Source organism: Microcaecilia unicolor, chromosome 3, assembly GCF_901765095.1.
Source record: "Microcaecilia unicolor chromosome 3, aMicUni1.1, whole genome shotgun sequence".
NCBI classification, from domain to species: Eukaryota; Metazoa; Chordata; class Amphibia; order Gymnophiona; family Siphonopidae; genus Microcaecilia; species Microcaecilia unicolor.
Window position 1 is genome coordinate 243,764,373 of NC_044033.1, and position 17,785 is coordinate 243,782,157.

Sequence of the window (17,785 nt, forward strand, 5' to 3'; positions counted from 1 at the left end):
GGGATTGGAGACGAGCTGATGTGGTCCCTCTTCACAATAGTGGAGACAGGGAAGAAGTGGGAAACTACAGACCAGTAAGTCTCACGTTGGTGGTAGGAAAAATAGTGGAGTTGCTGCTGAAGGAAAGGATAGCTGACTTTCTAGAAGCCAACAGGTTGGAGGATCTAAGGCAACATGGCTTTAGCAAAGGAAAATCCTGCCAAACGAATCTCATTGACTTCTTTGACTGGGTGACCAAAAAACTGGATGAAGGACGTGCACTAGTTGTAATCTACTTGGATTTCAGCAAAGCCTTTGATATGGTCCCCCTCAGAAGACTCGTGACTGGGTGACCAAAGAACTGGATGAAGGACGTGCGCTAGTTGTAATCTACTTGGATTTCAGCAAAGCCTTTGATAAGGTCCCCCATAGAATATTCGTGACTAAGCTGAAAGGGCTGAACTTAGGACCGAAAGTGGTGAACTGGATAAGAAACTGGCTGACCGACAGGTGGGAGAGGGTGGTGGTAAATCATGGAATCCGCTTGGAGGAAAGGAAGGTGAACAGTGGAGTTCCTCAGGGGTCGGTGCTGAGGCCTATTTTGTTTCATATATTTGTGAGATATATTGCAGAAAGTTTGGAATAAAAGGTTTGCCTTTTTGCGGATGACACGAAGATAGCCAATAGAATGGATACCCTGGAGGGAGTAGAAACTATGAGAAGGGATCTGCAAAAGTTAGAATGGTCGAGGGTCTGGCAGTTAAAATTTAATCATCAAACTACACAAGTACTCGTTTTAACTCTAACAAAAGATTTTTTAATATAGTGTACACATACTTTCATCATAAACAGACTTAATGTCTAAGGAACTCACTCATTCACTTTCACTTCCTCATACAGCCCTTAGTCTTTATAAACACTGAATTCTCTGTATATATATATTTTTTTAGAAATACCATCAGTGTATCCCAACTCCCATCAACATGTTCAGGTTATTTCCGTTCAAATCCTTTTGTCGACCACCCTGGGATTTGTTATGATCCCTGGAACCATGAAGAAGTATTTCCTGTGTAATAAAACAACTTGTACTAGTGAAGGAGTTACGTATATGTTGCCTCATGTGTCCATGTTCTTTATATTACATTGGACACACCAAACGCCAGCTGAAGAATCGGTTGGCAGAACATATTAGCAATCTTAGAATCTGTAAAAAAGAGGCGCCCCTAGTAAATCACTGGATTACTCATAAACACACTATTGATGATTTTGAAATGTGTTGTGCTGGTACAAATTGATCCTGTCAGAGGGGGTGGTGATGTCACCACGCATTTATTCTCTATGGAACAGCGGTTTATCTTTACGTGGGATACGGAGGTTCCCAGGGGTCTAAACCTCATGGTAGAATGGGTATGAAGGAGAGAAAACATTTTCAGGTGGTTTTGATTAGGTGGGAGTTGGGATATAAAGGCAATGAACGAGTGACTAATAGTTAGTTAGTTATCGGAGAAGACCGGCAGAGGTTCACTCTGTGGACATTTGGTCCATAAGGTAGGCAGCCATAAAAATATATGATTAGTAGTGTATAATAAATATATGCTAAAATTTATTTAATAAATGTCATGATGTGGAGGTAGTATTTAAACATTTTATCACTGCAGGGTTTGGGAGTTGCTCCTCCTGATGAAGGACAAAATGAAATGCGGTCTTGCATTGAGGAGCTAAAATGCAATCAGCTACTGTGTTTTTGTTGATGTCGTAAGGTAGCTCTCTTCAAGCCGCACCAAGCCGTCGAATCAGCCTACTATGACATCCAATGAACAGAGGCCTTTGCTTGATATAAAGCTTTCGCCTACAATAGCTTCAATGAAATATGAATTATAAGGGACACTTTGCCTTGAGAAGATCAAAACCGGGTTTGATAAAAGGACCTGTGGTCGACAAAAGGATTTGAACGGAAATAACCTGAACATGTTGATGGGAGTTGGGATACACTGGTGGTATTTGTAAAATATATATATATACAGAGAATTCAGTGTTTATAAAGACTAAGGGCTTTATGAGGAAGTGAAAGGCTTGATTGAGTGAATTCCTTAGACATTAAGTCTGTTTATAATGAAAGTATGTGTACACTATATTAAAAAATCTTTTGTTAGAGTTAAAACAAGTACTTGTGTAGTTTGATGTGCAGGATTTGTACTCTATTTGAAATAATTTTCCCCAGGTGTAGTAGAGTTAAAATTTAATGCCAAGTGCAGAGTGATACATTTGGGGTGCAGAAACCCAAAAGAGAGAGATACTGGATAGGACGAGAGATTAGTAAGCTCGACTCAGGAGAGAGACTTTGGGTATTGGTGTTGGAGGATATGAAGGTGAAGAAACAATGTGACAAGGCGACGGCTGTGGACAGAAGGATGCTAGGCTACATAGAGAGGGATATAACCAGCAGAAGAAAGGAGATGTTGATGCCTGTCTACAAGTCGTTGGTGAGGCCCCACTAGGAGTATTGTGTTCAGTTTTGGAGGCCGTATTTGCTAAAGATATAAAAAGACTGGAAGCGGTGCAAAGAAAAGCTACAAAAATGGTTTGGGATTTGCGTTGCAAACTGTACGAGGAGAGATTTGCCGACCTGAACATGTAGACCTTGGAGGAAAGGAGAAACAGAGGTGACATGATACAGATGTTCAAATATTTGAAAGGTATTAATCCACAAACGAACCTTTTCTGGAGACAGGAAGGTGGTAGAACTAGAGGACATGAACTACTACTACTACTTAACATTTCTAGAGCGCTACAAGGGTTACGCAGCGCTGTACAAATTAACGAATAAGGACGGTCCCTGCTCAGAAGAGCTTACAATCTAAAAGACGAAATGTCAAGTTGGGGTAGATGAGATTTCCTGAGAAGAGATGAAGTGATTTGAACTGAGGTTGAAGGGGGGGCAGACTCAGGAGTAATGCCAGGAAGTATTTTTTCACAGAAAGGGTGGTAGATACTTGGAATGCCCTCCAGCGGGAGGTGGAGATGAAAACAGTAATGGAATTCATCATACATGTGTGGGATGAACACAAAGGAATCCTGTTTAGAATGAACGGATCTATGGAATATTAGCGGAGATGCTGAGTCCAGTCCGAGTTCCAGTCCTGGTTCCAGTTCTGATGCCAAGCCTGATGCCAGTCCGAGTTCCAGATCCAGCCAAGAGGCTGAGTCCAAGTCGAGTTCCAGTTCCAGCCAAGTTGCTGAGTCCAAGTCGAGTTTCAGTTCCAGCCAAGATGCTGAGTCTGGATCGAGTGGCAGTTCCGGCCAAGATGCCGAGTCCGGATCGAGTTGCAGTTCCAGCCAAGATGCTGAGTCCGGATCGAGTTGCAGTTCCGGCCAAGATGCTGAATCTGGATCAAGTTGCAGTTCCAGCCAAGATGCTGAGTCCAGATCGAGTTGCAGTTCCGGCCGAGATGCTGATTCCCGTTCGAGTTCCAGTTCCGGCCAAGTTGCTGAGTCCAAGTCGAGTTCCAGTTCCAGTTCCAGTTCCAGCTGAGATGCCGAGTCCACTCCCAGTTCCAGCCGAGATGCTGAGTCCACTCCCAGTTCCAGTTCCAGCCGAGATGCGGAGTCCAGTCTGAGTCCTTGCCAAGACACTGATTCCAGTCCGGGTTCCAGTCTTGACTCCTGTTCAAGCTCCAGCCCAGCTACCCCTGGTTATGTTTTGAAGCTCCTTCGTAGGTTTCACCATTGTTACCCATGGAGACCTGAATTCCCCGTGGAGGTCGGGGGGGCCTTGAGGGGGAGGTACTGTCACGATGGTGACTGTTTCTTTGTCTGTGCTCACCTCGCCCTCTGGTGGCCAGAACCGGTGGCTGCTATGGAGTGTCACAAGATCCAGACTTCAGCCGAGTCCAGTCCGGATCTTCCGGGCTGCCAGACTTGCTTTTCTTGTTTGTGCCTGAACAGCACCCTTAGCTGCCTTGTGATTCCTGCAGCTGAACTTCAGCAGCAGATGGGCTTTATTAACCACCTGGAAACTTCTGTGTTTGCCTTTGCATCGTCTAAGGTCCCTGGTATGTTGGTGTGCTTTGTGCACTTCTGCCTAGTCCAGTTTCTAGTCTGAGTTCCTTGTCTGGTTCTACTTAGTTTGTGTGTAGTTTAGCTTTGGTTGTATTGCTTAGTTCCTAGTCTTGTTTCTGGTCTATATTCCTTGTCTAGTTCTTGGTTGTCTGTGTTTCTTTCTTAGTGGCTGCTTGGCAGCTTTCAGTCCTTGTTTTGAGCCTGTCTGCTTTCTACCTAGTGTGGTATTGTTTGTCTGAAAGTCCTAGTCTAGTATTCTGCCTAGCCTCCCTTGTGTATCCTAGACCCTGTTTGTATCCTGTTGGTATCCAGTTCCTGCCCTGTCCTGTAAGTCCTGCTGGCCGCCTGCACCCAGGGGCTCAACTCCTGGGGAACGGTGGTCAAGCGCAGGTGAAGTCTAGTTGTTCCTGCTCTGCCTGTTCCAGCTTGTTTGTCTCAGCTGCAACTCCAGTCCGGGGTTCCAGTCCTGTTCTGCCTTGCCTCTGGTTTGGGGGTGGTTTTGCCTGCTACTGCCGCTCCACGGCAGTGGTCCAAGGGCTCACAAATCCAGTCTTGCCTTGAAAGCCTAACAGCTGCAGAAATAGGCTCAGATAGGCACCTATTTGACCTTCACAGCTAGGAGACTTATACAATTACTCTCAGTGGATCACGCCTAAAACATCGGCGCCAAACGAAATACGCCTAGGCGCATTCTATAAAGTACTTTATAGAATAAGCCTAAATTTCCATGCAGTTTATAGAATACACCAAGCGCCCGTCTGTGCAACTAAATTTAGTCAAGGGCTGTTATGCCAAGTAAAACTTGGTATAAATGCTGACACCTAAATTAGGCCCAGACCGGGTGTAACAACGTGCATATATTTTAGAAATGCCCATGGCCTGCCCATTCTATGCCCATGGCTTTGCTCCCTTTTCAAATATGCGACTTAGAATTTGCATGCATCTCGTTGTGCATGTAAATTGTAATTAATGTCAATGTCAATAATTTCTTGTTAAGTGGCAATTATCAGTGCTGATTGGTGACAGGATTTGTGCATGCAACATAAGTTTTGTTATATTGAATCTGGGGGATTATGGGTTAATCTTACCTTTATTTTGAAGCAAATGAATTCTGATGACTTATAAATAAATTGAAAGACCGCAGGCCTGACCTTCTGAGACCCAGATCCCAAAAACATCCCAGCAGGTTGTTGAAGAAACTTTTGTATAGTGACTGTAATCTGTGAAGGGTCATTGCAGAGACTGGAGATGAGAATGACATATACAGGACCAGCAGGATGAGATCGGTCATGCTCTGTTATTCTCTGTTTATGTGCTGTAGTCTACCTGTTGCTGTGTTCAAGCAACACTGCTTTCTGTTATGTGTTGTGGAGGGGCATTTTCGATAGAACGTCTAAATCAGAATTTGGAGGTTTTACAAAAAGGTCCAAATTCTGAGCAGGAAAGAAGGGCATTTTTAAAAAAGATAGACGTCTATCTTTTGTGTTCGAAAATGCTATGGACGTCTTGTGATTTGGACGTCCTTTTTTTTGGTCCATTTGCGAACAAACAGATGTCCAAATGCAAGACATCCAAAACAGAGGAGGAGTGGCTTAATGGTTAGTTCAGCGGGCTTTGATCCTGGCAACATGGTTTCAATTCCCACTGCTGCTCCTTGTGACTTTGGGCAAGTCAAATACACAAGAGGCATTAATGGATATGACATTCAAAAAGTCTGTCTTTTCCTTTTGAAAGTGCTGTTTGTAAAAATGTTTTGTGATTTAGGGGAGTCAGGGGAGGTGGTACCTGAGTCCCTCCAGTGGTCATCTGGTCATTTGGGGCACCTCATGTGTGGAGTAGAGGAGTAGTCTAGTGGTTAGGGTAGCAGACTTTGATCCTGTGGAAGTGGGTTCAATTCCCACTGCAGCTATTCATTACAAAAACAGGTCTAGCTCAAAATATCTTGGATGTTTTTGTTTTGTTCTATTATGGCTGAAAGATATCTAAGCCCAAGTCTTGCCTTGAACACACCCCTGGCACACCCCCTTTGAGATTTAGATGTCCTTCTGATGGACTTCAGAGAAAGATGTCTAAAAATAGGTTTCGAAAATACTGATTTGGACCACTTGGTGAGATAAACCTCTATATGCAGTCTTATGTCACTTTTTGGATGCTTTTCTCTTTTGAAAATGAGCCTGATGGTAAACCTTAGCCAAGCAAATCTCTTTTCAAATAATCATATCAGGATATTTCCTTAGATATGTAATTTTCCATAGCAGTGAAATTAAATATCAAACTCTCATTTTTATCCAACAGATGATGGATTTATGAAAAGCAACCTGCAACGGCATAAAATAACTCACACAGGAAGCAAACCATTTAAATGTTCTGAATGTGATAAATGGTTCAAAAGTAAAGTTAAGGTAAACCAGCATGAAATGATTCACACGGGAGAGAAACCATTATGGTGTACAGCGCTGCGTATGCCTTGTAGTGCTATAGAAATGATAAATAGTAGTAGTAGTAAATGTTTTGAATGTAATAAATGTTTCAATCAGAAAAGCAACTTGCAACAGCATAAAATGACTCACACAGGAGACAAACCATTTAACTGTTGGGATTGTGATAAATGTTTTACAAACAAAGGTGAGATGCAACAGCATAAAGTGCCTCACAAGGGAGACAAACCATTTAAATGTTCTGAATATGATAAATTGTTCAAAAGGAAAAGTGAACTGCAACGGCATAAAGTGACTCACAGGGGAAACAAACCATTTGAATGTTGTGAATGTAATAAATTGTTCAAAAAGAAAAGTGAACTGCAACGGCATAAAGTGATACACACAGGAGATAAACCCTTTAAATGTTCTGAATGTCATAAATGCTTTAAAAGGAAAGGTGGGCTGCAACAGCATAAGGTGACTCACACAGGAGTCAAACCCTTTAAATGTTCTGAATGTGATAAATGCTTTAAGAGTAAAGGTAAGCTGCAACTGCATAAAGTGACTCACACAGGAGACAAGCCATTTAAATGTTTTGAATGTGATAAATGCTTTAAAAGAAAAGAAGAGCTGAAACGGCATAAGGTGATTCACACTGGAGACAAACTATTTAAATGTTCTGAATGTGATAAATGGTTCAAAAGGAAAGCTGAGCTACAACTGCATAAGGTGACTCACACAGGAGACAGGCCATTTAAATGTTCTGAATGTAATAAATGCTTTAAAAGGAAAGGTGAGCTGCAACGACATAAAGTGACTCACACAGGAGAAAAACCCTTTAAATGTTCTGAATGTGATAAATGCTTTAAAAGGAAAAGTGATCTGCAACTGCATAAGGTGACTCACACAGGAGACAAGCCATTTAAATGTTCTGAATGTGATAAATACTTTAAAAGGAAAGGTGGGCTGCAACGGCATAAGGTGACTCACACAGGAGTCAAACCCTTTAAATGTTCTGAATGTGATAGAAGTTTCAGCAGCAACGCCTATCTAAGAGTGCATGTGGGGGGGCATTTTCAATATGATGTGTAAAATCCGAATAGCAAAAAAGGTCATTTTCAAAAAAGAAAAACGTCTATCTTTTGTTTTTGAAAATACAACTCTGAACATTGTTTTATGATTTGGACATTTTGTTTTTTGATTCTTTTTCGAAATAAAAAAAAATGTCCAAGTGCAAAACGCACAAAATCAAGCCATTGGGATGTAGGAGGAGCTAGCATTTTTAGTACACTGGTCCCCCTGACATCCCAGGACAGCAATAGGGCACCCTAGGGGGCACTGCAGTGGACTTCATAAAATGCTCTCAGGTACACATCTCACCATTGCTCCCTTACCTTGTGTGCTGAGCCCCCCTAAACCCAACCAAAACCCACTACCCTCAACTGTACACCACTACCATAGCTCTTACAGGTGAAGGGGGCACCTATATGTGGGTACAATGGGCTTCTGGTGAGTTTTGGAGGGCTCACAAGTAGTGTTTTTCATCACATTTTTGGATGCTGGGAGAGGATTATTGACCACTGGGGGATTAAAGGGAGGTCATTCCTCATTCCCTCCAGTGGTCATCTGGTTACTTAGGGCACCTTTTTGTGCCTTATTTGTAATAAAAACAGGTCTATCTCAAAACGTCAAAGTTTTAGACCTGGACTATTTTGTTTTGTTCCATTATGCCTAAAAAACGTCTTAAGTCTTAAGAAAGCCCAAGTTCTGCCCTAAACATGTCTCTGACACTCCCCCATTGAGGTTTGGACGCACTTCTGGCAAACCTCAGAGAAAACGTCTAAAAATGCTGATTTGGATGATTTTGTGAGAAAAACGTCCACATGCAAACATGCCACTTTTTGGACGTTTTTCTCTTTTGAAAATGAGCCCAAAAGTGACTCATATGAGAGACAAACCGTTTAAATGTTCTCAGTGTGATAAGTGGTTCAAAAGGAAAGGTTCACTTCCATGGAATGAAGCGATTCACACTGGTGACAAACCATTTAAATGTTCTGAATGTAATAAATGTTTCAGAAGCAAAGCTGAGCTGCAAAAGAATGAAATGACTTACAGAGGCTGCCAGAAAAGCGACTAACACCAGAACGGAATTGACTATAGAGGTGTTGGTCCCAAGCGATTACTTGGTGAATTGTGTGGAGAGAAAAAAGATCCTCAACTACCAAGAAATGCTGTCTGAAACTAAGAAAATGTTGCAGAAAAATACGATATATTTTCTATTGTTTTGGGTACCACAGGCTTGATTTAAAAAAAACAAACCTCTTCTAAGTACATCTGGATAAGCTGCCTATGTATATTACATCTTATTAACTCCAGAAAGAAGTACTGCAGTGAGTGTTAGCAGTAAATTTGAGAGACTGAGATCATCCTCCACATTCCTTGTCTTAGGAGTGAAGTTGATTATTGTCTTGGGATGCACAAAAATAACTCATTTGGAGAATTTGCAGACTATGGACTTTTCCTCCAGGAGCTTGTCCAAACCTTTTGTAAATCCAGATATGCTAACCGGTGTTACTACATCCTTCATCAAAGAGTTTCAGAGCTTAACTATTTGTTGAGTGTGAAAAAATATTTCCTCCTTTTTGTTTTAATAAATGCCAATAGAATATATGATTATATAGACTCCAATAACATCTTGGTAATAGCGCAGAAGGGCAATAAGAGGGAAGCACATGGAACAAAAGATCAATGTTGAGTAAAGCCATCTTGGCCAGTGCTAAGAAAAGCAGAAATCTTAGTATAGCGTGGATTGACTATATGAAAGCCTTTGATACTGGCCCGCATTCCTGGATAATAAATTGCCTAAGGAGAAACATTTGAATATTTGATACCACCAGTCTGGTTTCAGGACCTACACACAGCTCTGCCAGTGTACCTCAGTCCTATTTTGCAGTATCCATAGAGCTCTACTAATGCACCCCTTACTCCTATATCATTGATTTCTCTCCTTGAATGGTGTCAAGGCTGGTTTGGGTAAGGGGAATTTGTTTTTTGGTTACATTGAACATCTCTGTTGCCTTTGACACCATATTTAAGCAGGTCCCCCTCCCACACACACACATTCTTGACTTGCCACACCCACCCACCTGCCTGCCCCCTTACCTTCCTGTGTGAGTCAGTCCCTCGGTCTGTGATCTCCTCTCTTGGTCCTCTGTGCTGGGACCTGGAAGATTGCATATCTCATTAATGCAATCATCCGGGTCCCTACACACATGCAGGAGCAGGAAAGACAGACCTGGGAGAAGCAAGCTTGCTATATATATTTCACAGCATTGTTTCTCTTTCCTGCACTGCTGTTTTTTATACACTCAGTGTCTCTGTTATTATGCCTAACATTTTGCATCCTTCTGTTTCAATCACTTTGTGCAACAATAGCACCTCATTCATAAAATATTTTTCTCCTTGATCACCTGTATAGACTTTTAAGTTTTTATACCATTCTTTATTCTTCATTTATTCTTTTTCATCATACTCCTTTTAACACACAGGTGTGCATGCAACATTATCTTTTAATTCATTTAACACGCTGTATTTCTCTTTTTTTCTTTTATACACAGCATTTTTTACCCCATTGAAAATTTAAAAACAGGTGCTTTATACCATATGTTTAGTGAACATCTGAAATCATATAATGTACTTTTAGCGTATGTATTATGTATAGACTCATCTCTTACATATATTTTGTTATATATATTTGTCATTTTATATATATTTCTGTATGTATTAGTTCCATTTATATTATGTTTGTTTTTAGACCCCTGAGGCAGGCACTAAGCCGAAACACGATTCCATATTGGGTGCTCTTCAGAATAAAGTCTTTTATCTCCAATTCGTCCTCCTGTTGTTTCTCTGGAAGTGCCCTGCTGGCTACACTGCTCTTCTTTGGGGTCTTTCTACATGTAGAGGGGCATAATCGAAAGGGACATCCAAGTTTTCATGAGGACGTCTTCGCAGAACGTCCTGATCCAGGGGCGGGGAAACTTGAACTTTGGCCGACCCTGCAACGGAAAGCATTTAGGAACGTCCAAAATCGGCTTTCGATTATACCGATTTGGATGACCCTGTGAGGAGGACACCCATCTTCCGATTTGTGTCGAAAGATGGGCGTCCTTCCCTTTTGAAAATGAGCCCGATAGTGAGCTACAGTCTTCTGCTTCTCACCTCTTTTTCCCAAATGACCGTTATTTGAAGAGATCCACAAACTTCAAAGCACACACAGCACAAGACAAAAATGCAAGCAGTGTAAATAAGGACTAAATAATAAAAACTTATTTTTCAAGATCACTTTTTAAATAAGCCAGTGTAATGGAAGATTTAAAGAATTGCTTTTCAATCCTGCTTTGATCGATAATGAACTCGGAAATCTTCTCTTTGTCTAAAAGTAACCTTTCTTGTAAATACAAAAACAAGTTGCAGAAGATAAGACACAGCTCTAATTAATTTGGTATGCAAAAAGGAGGGTGGTGCTTGCTTTCAGAGTTCAGCCTGGCCACCTGGACTTGGAAAGCATGTGACCACATTCCCACAGTATGGCTTGTTTACCTAAACAGAGAATCATTCTGTAATTTTCTTTAGCTCTGAACATGAGTTCTGTGCCTAATAAAAAGGGGAGTTTCTTTTAGTGAAATTGGGAGCTCCTCTGAGAGTAACGTATGTACTGCGCAGACGACTTGTTCCTGGTGTAAAAAGCTCCTGGCTTTCGCTGTAATGCCTCCCCCCCAGCTGATGATAAGAGTCTGGATGATGTAAGGATCAGTGATGTATGTATATAGTGTATTATTGCTTCTTTTCCTGGTCTAAAAACTCTTAGCATTGCTTAGATGTAGAGACCAGTGATGTAATGATTGTTTATATAGCTAACCATTGTACATATCTTAATCATTGTAGATTTTAGCACCTCTAATAAAGGTTTCATTCATCTAATACGAATCCAAAAGAATCCACGGTAATTATTGAGTAGTCTGTGTCAGTGAGACAGGCTGTAAATCCATAGCAGTATAGCTGGAAGTTCTCTGTCCATTGTAGTCGGGCAAAATATCTCTTGGGTCTCCTTCCCTTTACAGCAGACAGTATTGTTGTGAGTTCCAGAGTTATCAGCTAGATTCAAGTCACAAGAACTACAATGCTATAGATCAGCAATTGCCAACCAGTGTGCCGTGGCTGGTCTGCAGATGTGCCACGGGACTCTCAGTGGCTGTGGTGGCTGGAAGGGATATCCAAGTCCCACCAGCTGAAGCTGTCCCCGAAGGTGCCCAGGCCTGCTAAGCACAGCTTGGCAGTTAGCAGATGCTTCTTCAGGCACCGATGCTCAGTTTTCACATATGCACAGAGTACCAGCGTCGGGGACCTCCAAAAATTGTTTTTTTTCTCAGTGTCAAGGTAACTGAAGTGTCAGACAAAACTGTTATTGAAGCAATTTTCTCCTGCAGTTACCTGCTGGATTTTCCTTCCTGTTTTTTTTCTCATTTCTTAGGAGCTCTTACATTTTTATCTTGCCTTTATCAAATACATAAGTCCATAGGTATTGCCATACTGGGAAAGACCGAAGGTTTTTAAACTCCGCTAAGCTAACCGCCTTTACCACATTCTCTGGCAAAGAATAGTGGATTTTCCCAAGTCCATTTATTAATGGTCTATAGACTTTTCCTTTAGGAAGCCGTCCAAACCTTTTTAAAACTCTGCTAAGCTAACTGCCTTTACCACATTCTCTGGCAACGAATTCCAGAGTTTAATTCTCTGATTCGTTTTAAATTTATTACATTCTAGTTTCATCGCATGCCACCTAGTCCTAGTATTTTTGGAAAGAGTAAACAGATGCTTCACGTCTACCCGTTTAGCTCCACTCATTATTTATCAAATCTCCCCTCAGCCGCCTTTTCTCCAAGCTGAAGAGCCCTAGTCACTTTAGCCTTTCCTCATAGGGAAGTCGCCCCATCCCCTTTATCATTTTCGTTGCCCTTCTCTGTTCCTTTTCTAATTCCACGAAATCTTTTTTGAGTATATTATAGACTAGTGTTTTTTTTTTAAGTGGAGGAACAATTCGTGGGGGCAAGCAAGGCAAGAAAGGGGTAGAAAGGACATATATCCTTGACAATTTTAGTGCCTTGTCAGTGTATCCTGAGATGAAAAAGGTTAAAAATAATCTCTGCTATAGATGCAACAGGACTAAATTAGTTCTCCTTGCATGGAACATGCTACACTGTCTCTAGAGAACCACCTTAAGGAGGTGGGATATTCCAGGATGACCTCACCCAGAAGGGGAGGGTTGAAGAACTTTGCGCATGCTCTGCTCTCTCTGCTGCTTTCTCTTCCTCAGAAATTCAGAATAGGAAGCAGAAAAATGGGTGCATGCAACTGAAAAGCCCTGCCAGACCCAATCTCCTTTCTGCAGAGAGGGAGAGGAGGGACTTTATTTGAGATCCTCAGGAATCAGCCCAGCCTCCTCCTGTTTTGTTCATTTTTCCAGGAACAGGGAAATCTCCAGCCAGAATCCATCCCAGCAGCTGCAGAATTCGGAAGGAAAATAGCAGGGACATGTCTGCTCTGGTTTCTGATCAGGCAAGAAATTGTTCTCGGTTGCTCTGTAGAGTTCTTCTAGCCTAGTGGTTAGTACAGCAGACTTTGATCCTGGGGAGCTGTGACTCTGGGCAAATCACTTAACTGTGACAAAATAAGTACCTGTATATAATAAGTAAACTGCTTTGATTATAACCACAGAAAGGCAGTATATCAAGTCTTATCCCTTTTCTTTGACTGTTTTGGAGTAGAGCATTAACTAGTTGTTGGTAGAAGAATTTAACATGTTAGAGGTAGATTGTAGTACCTGCCCTTGTGGGGGGGGGGGGGGGGGGGGGGTCCAGTCCTAGGGATTTATGAGATTTATGTCTCATCAGCTCGTAACCTTGGGGTCATCTTCGACTCCTCTCTCTCCTTCTCCGCTCACATTCAGCAGATTGCCAAAACCTGTCATTTCTTTCTCTATAACATCAGCAAAATCCGGCCCTTCCTCTCTGAGCACTCTACCAGAATCCTTATCCACACTCTTATCACCTCTCGCCTAGATCAGTGGCGTAGCCAGACCTGACATTTTGGGTGGGCCCAGAGCTAATATGGGTGGGCACTACATGAGTAGTGTTTCTTGGGATACTACAAAATAATGCCTTAGAGTGCACTTGATGATGGATTTCTAAGTAGTCTGCCCAACACCTGCCCTGCATCAACATAAACCATATACATACTTAATATGAAAGAAAAAGCAGAGCCATCATTTTGATTACTTACAAGAGTAATTAAAATGCTGGCTGGTGGTGGGCTTCTGGGTGGGGGTGGGCTCTTCACTGCCTAGGGCAAAAAAAGGTATATTCATTAAATATACCTTTTTGCTTTAAGCAGTGAAGTGCTTGCCCCACCCAGAAGCCCACCACCACCAGGCAGCATTTTTTAGTACAATTACACATTTAAAAAATATGTTTATTTATTACCTGGCTCCTGTAGCTGTGTTGTAGGGCTGCGGGGGAGTGCTGCTACTGCTGTGACTGTGATTAACTCGGGAACTGACAACCACTGAAAATTATAGACCCCAGCGCAGGCATAGGCAGGCACAATGTGGACTGAGGAGCCGTGCCTGTGTCGTAACACATTCAGGCCAGCAGCCTTCCCATGCAGCACTGCGTGCAGCACCATCATGACATGCACATGACGGGCTGGGCCCTGGCCAGGGGGAAGGGTGAGCGTGCAGTACGTAGTACATCAGCGTGGTGCATGCAACTGAGATTAACAACAAAGCAGCCGTGAGACTTTAGTGCGCCGCGAAATTACAAGAGCGATCATGACAATGCAGACATTGCTGGCCGAGGAGCAGAAGACCATGACTGTCCAGATTTAGAACAAGTCAGAAGAGCTGCCGTCTGCCAGTGAGAGTGCCGACTGCCAAAAAAAACAGGTGGGAGGTGGAGCGGGCTGCCACAGCACAAAAAACTAAGGTTCTGGCAGCTGAGCTGATGTGCACTTTTGGCGTTTAAAACTGGGTGTGCCTCAGCTGAGATTGGGTGGGCCTGGGCCCACCCAGGCCCACCTGTAGCTACGCCCCTGGCCTAGATTATTGCAACCTGCTTCTCACCGGCCTTCCACTTAGCCATCTCTCTCCTCTTCAATCAGTCCAAAACTCTGCTGCGTGACTCATTTACCGCCAGAGTCGCTATGCTCACATTAGCCCTCTCCTTAAGTCACTTCACTGGCTCCCTATCCGTTTCCGCATTCAGTTAAAACTTCTCTTACTGACCTATAAGTGCATTCACTCTACCGCTCCCTAGTACCTCTCCACTCTTGTCTCTCCCTATGCCTCCCCTCGGGTACTCCATTCTGTGGATAAATCTCTCTTGTCTGTCCCCTTCTCCTCTACTGCTAATTCCAGACTCCATTCCTTTTATCTCGCTGCACCTCACGCCTGGAATAGACTTCCCGAGCCTGTATGTCTAGCCCTGTCTTTGGCCGTTTTCAAATCAAGGCTAAAAGCCCACCTCTTTACCGCTGCTTTTGACTCCTAACCATTACTTGCCCTGTACCCTCTTATCCCCACCTCTTTAATTCCAGGGGCGTAGCCACGGGCGGGCCTGGACAGGCCCAGGCCCACCCACTTTTCCTCCAGGCCTGCCCAACCAATATCCTGGTACCAAGGGTGGGGCGGTGAGGTGGGGGGTGCTCCGCCGGCGCCGCAGTCCCCACCTGCCTACCAGCTCTATCGACGCTCTTCTCCTGCCACCCAGCCTTAAAAAAAACCCCGGTGAAGCGCCTCGCATCTGCTCTGCTGTAAAGCAAGCAAATCGCTTCGTCGTTTTGGCCCTTCCTTCACTGTATCCCGCCCTCGCGGAAATAGGAAGTTACATCAGAGGCGGGACACAGTGAAGGAAGGGCCGACGCGGCAAGGCGATTTGCTTACTTTACAGCAGAGCAGACGCGAGGCGCTTCAGCGGTTTTTTTTTTTAAGGCTGGGTGGCAGGAGAAGAGCGTCGATAGAGCTGGTAAGCAGGTGGGGACTGGGTCAGGGAGGGGGGCTCAGATGGGAGAAGGGGTCTGGGCGGGGTGGGGCTCAGATGGGAGAAGGGGACGGGGTCTGGGTGGGGAGCGGAGAAGCGGCCTGGAGCTGGAACTGGGGTGTGAGAAGGGGGCAGGAGGATTATGGGGTCATGCCTGGGGCAGGTGGGAGAATGGGTCTGGGGCTGAAAAGGGGGGGCCCTAATGCAAGGCATGTAGATGAAGGGAACTGGGGGCTGAAAAGGAGGTTAGATGGGATAAGGGGGCCAGTACTGGAACTCGGGGCTGAAAAGGGGCAGGGGCTGAAACTGTGCGGACTGGGGGCTGAAAAGGGGACAGGGAGAAGTGGCTGGGGGCTGAAGCACTGGACTGGTGGGAGAAAAGGGCTGGGGCTGAAACTGGGGACTGGTGGGATAGTGGGGCTGAAACTGGGGGCTGAAAAGGAGGGGCAGGTGGGAGATGTGGGCTGGGGCTGGAACTGGGGGCTGAAAAGAAGGGGCAGCGAGAGGGAGGGCAGACCCTGGATGGGAGAGGGAGGGGAAATGGTGGATTGAAGGGGCAGAGAGAAAGGGCAGACAATGGATGGAAGGGATGGCAGAGAGGGCAGACACTGGATGGCAGAGAAGACAGAGATGCTGGATGGAAGGAAGACGGTGAAAAGAAGATGAGGAAAGCAGAAACCAGAGACGAGTAACTGTAAATAAAATATATATTTTTATTTTTTTGCTTTAGGATAAAGTAGTATTGTAGATGTGTTAATAAATGTTTATAAATAGAACATATAAATGAGGCAATCTTTTTATTGGACTAATTTTAATACATTTTGACTAACTTTCGGAGAACAAACCCCCCTTCCTCAGGTCAGGATAGGATACTATAACAGCACTATACTGTATTGACCTGAGGACAGAGGTTTTGGCCTCTGAAAGCTAAATGTATTAGTCCAATAAAATGGTATCATTTTATTTTCTATATTTGTTTTATTTCTATTTGTTAATTTGTAAAGTGGTGATTGGTATTTGTTAGTTTTTTTTCAAATTTACATCTGCTGTCTTTATATTTTGCACAGTACTGGGGACATTTTCTGTTTCTGTGGTGTTGCATTTTATGCAGAGTCTGGCATCTTGGGGGTTCAGTTTAATTTTTGTCTAAATAGAAAGTTTATGATTACTTATTCTATAGTGGATTAGGGTGTATCTGTGTTTGTGAAAAAGACATGGCTTTCAGTTGGCATTGACTGTGCAGGATCGGCGATCTGTACTATTCTGTCTGGTTTTGTTTTACAATAGGTGAATTGATGTTCTAGTGCTCACTGTAGTGTTTAAGATGCGTTCCTTTTCCTTGTGTGACTTGTAGAAATGACTGCTTATGGTATGCTAAAATTGCTGTATAGGTCCTGAGTGTTTTGTATTCTCGGTATGCCTAATACTGGATTTTGGAGGGGGGTGTTAAAAAATGACCAGCCCTGGGTGTCAACTACCCCTAGGTATGCCACTGCTTTGACCACTGTCGCTGCCTTTTCTCCCGCGGCTGATGCCAAACTATGGGGGAGGGGGAAGGGCAGAGTTGATGTCGGGCTACAGTTTCAGGCTGGAGATTTTGGGACAGTCCTGCATTTCTGACCACCCCATTGTTATGGGACTTGCAGCACTGATTTCCATGGGCAGAATCAGGCACTGCAAATCCCACACTGATTTGGGTTATAGTTTAAATCAGGACTGCACAAAATCTCAAGCCTGGATCTGGGTAATTTGCCATCTCTGTGATTTCTAATTTTTTGTGTTTTGTTCTGCAATTTGTAAGGGGTGATCTGTGTTCTGCATGTGACCGATGTAAAAGATTCTGTGTGCATGAGTCTGACTTCGCTGGCTTTTTAAATGGGAATGTCAGTTTCAGAATTTACCTGTTTTATGAATACAGCTTAATCAGGCATTTGCATTTGTTACAAAGCAAAGTTTGAAGGATATGTGCCATTGACATGTTTGCCTTATAGCAGTCATATTTGGTCAAGTTTAAGATATGGGATAAAATCACTATATTTAAAAATGTCAGTGTTCCATGAACCAGGTATGTGGTTTGTGTTAATGCAGGAGAGCTGTTGCACAGACTGTTTACTTAGAAATCCATCATCAAGTGCACTTTAAGGCATTATTAAGGAGTATCCCAAGAAACACTACTCACATCTAGTGCCCACCCATATTAGCTGTGGGCCCACCCAAAATGTCAGGTCTGGC

At 43.3% G+C, this 17,785-nt stretch overlaps 2 protein-coding genes across 4 annotated transcripts in view; one reads left to right on the forward strand and one right to left on the reverse strand.

Moving 5' to 3' along the window:
- Window positions 1-17,785, reverse strand: part of LOC115464537 (zinc finger protein 845-like) — a 924,208-nt gene that overhangs the window by 209,984 nt on the left and 696,439 nt on the right. The gene's annotated exons all lie outside the window — the stretch shown is intronic.
- Window positions 1-17,785, forward strand: part of LOC115466398 (oocyte zinc finger protein XlCOF6-like) — a 131,684-nt gene that overhangs the window by 94,111 nt on the left and 19,788 nt on the right. For 2 of the 3 annotated variants that reach the window (XM_030197597.1, XM_030197598.1), the window contains one exon: window positions 6,334-7,588. The exons of the other annotated variant lie outside the window; for it this stretch is intronic. In XM_030197597.1, the coding sequence (XP_030053457.1) occupies window positions 6,334-7,550 (1,217 nt within the window). In that variant the 3' untranslated portion in view covers window positions 7,551-7,588. Of the gene's footprint in view, window positions 1-6,333; window positions 7,589-17,785 lie in introns of those variants that run through there. 3 annotated transcript variants of the gene reach the window in all.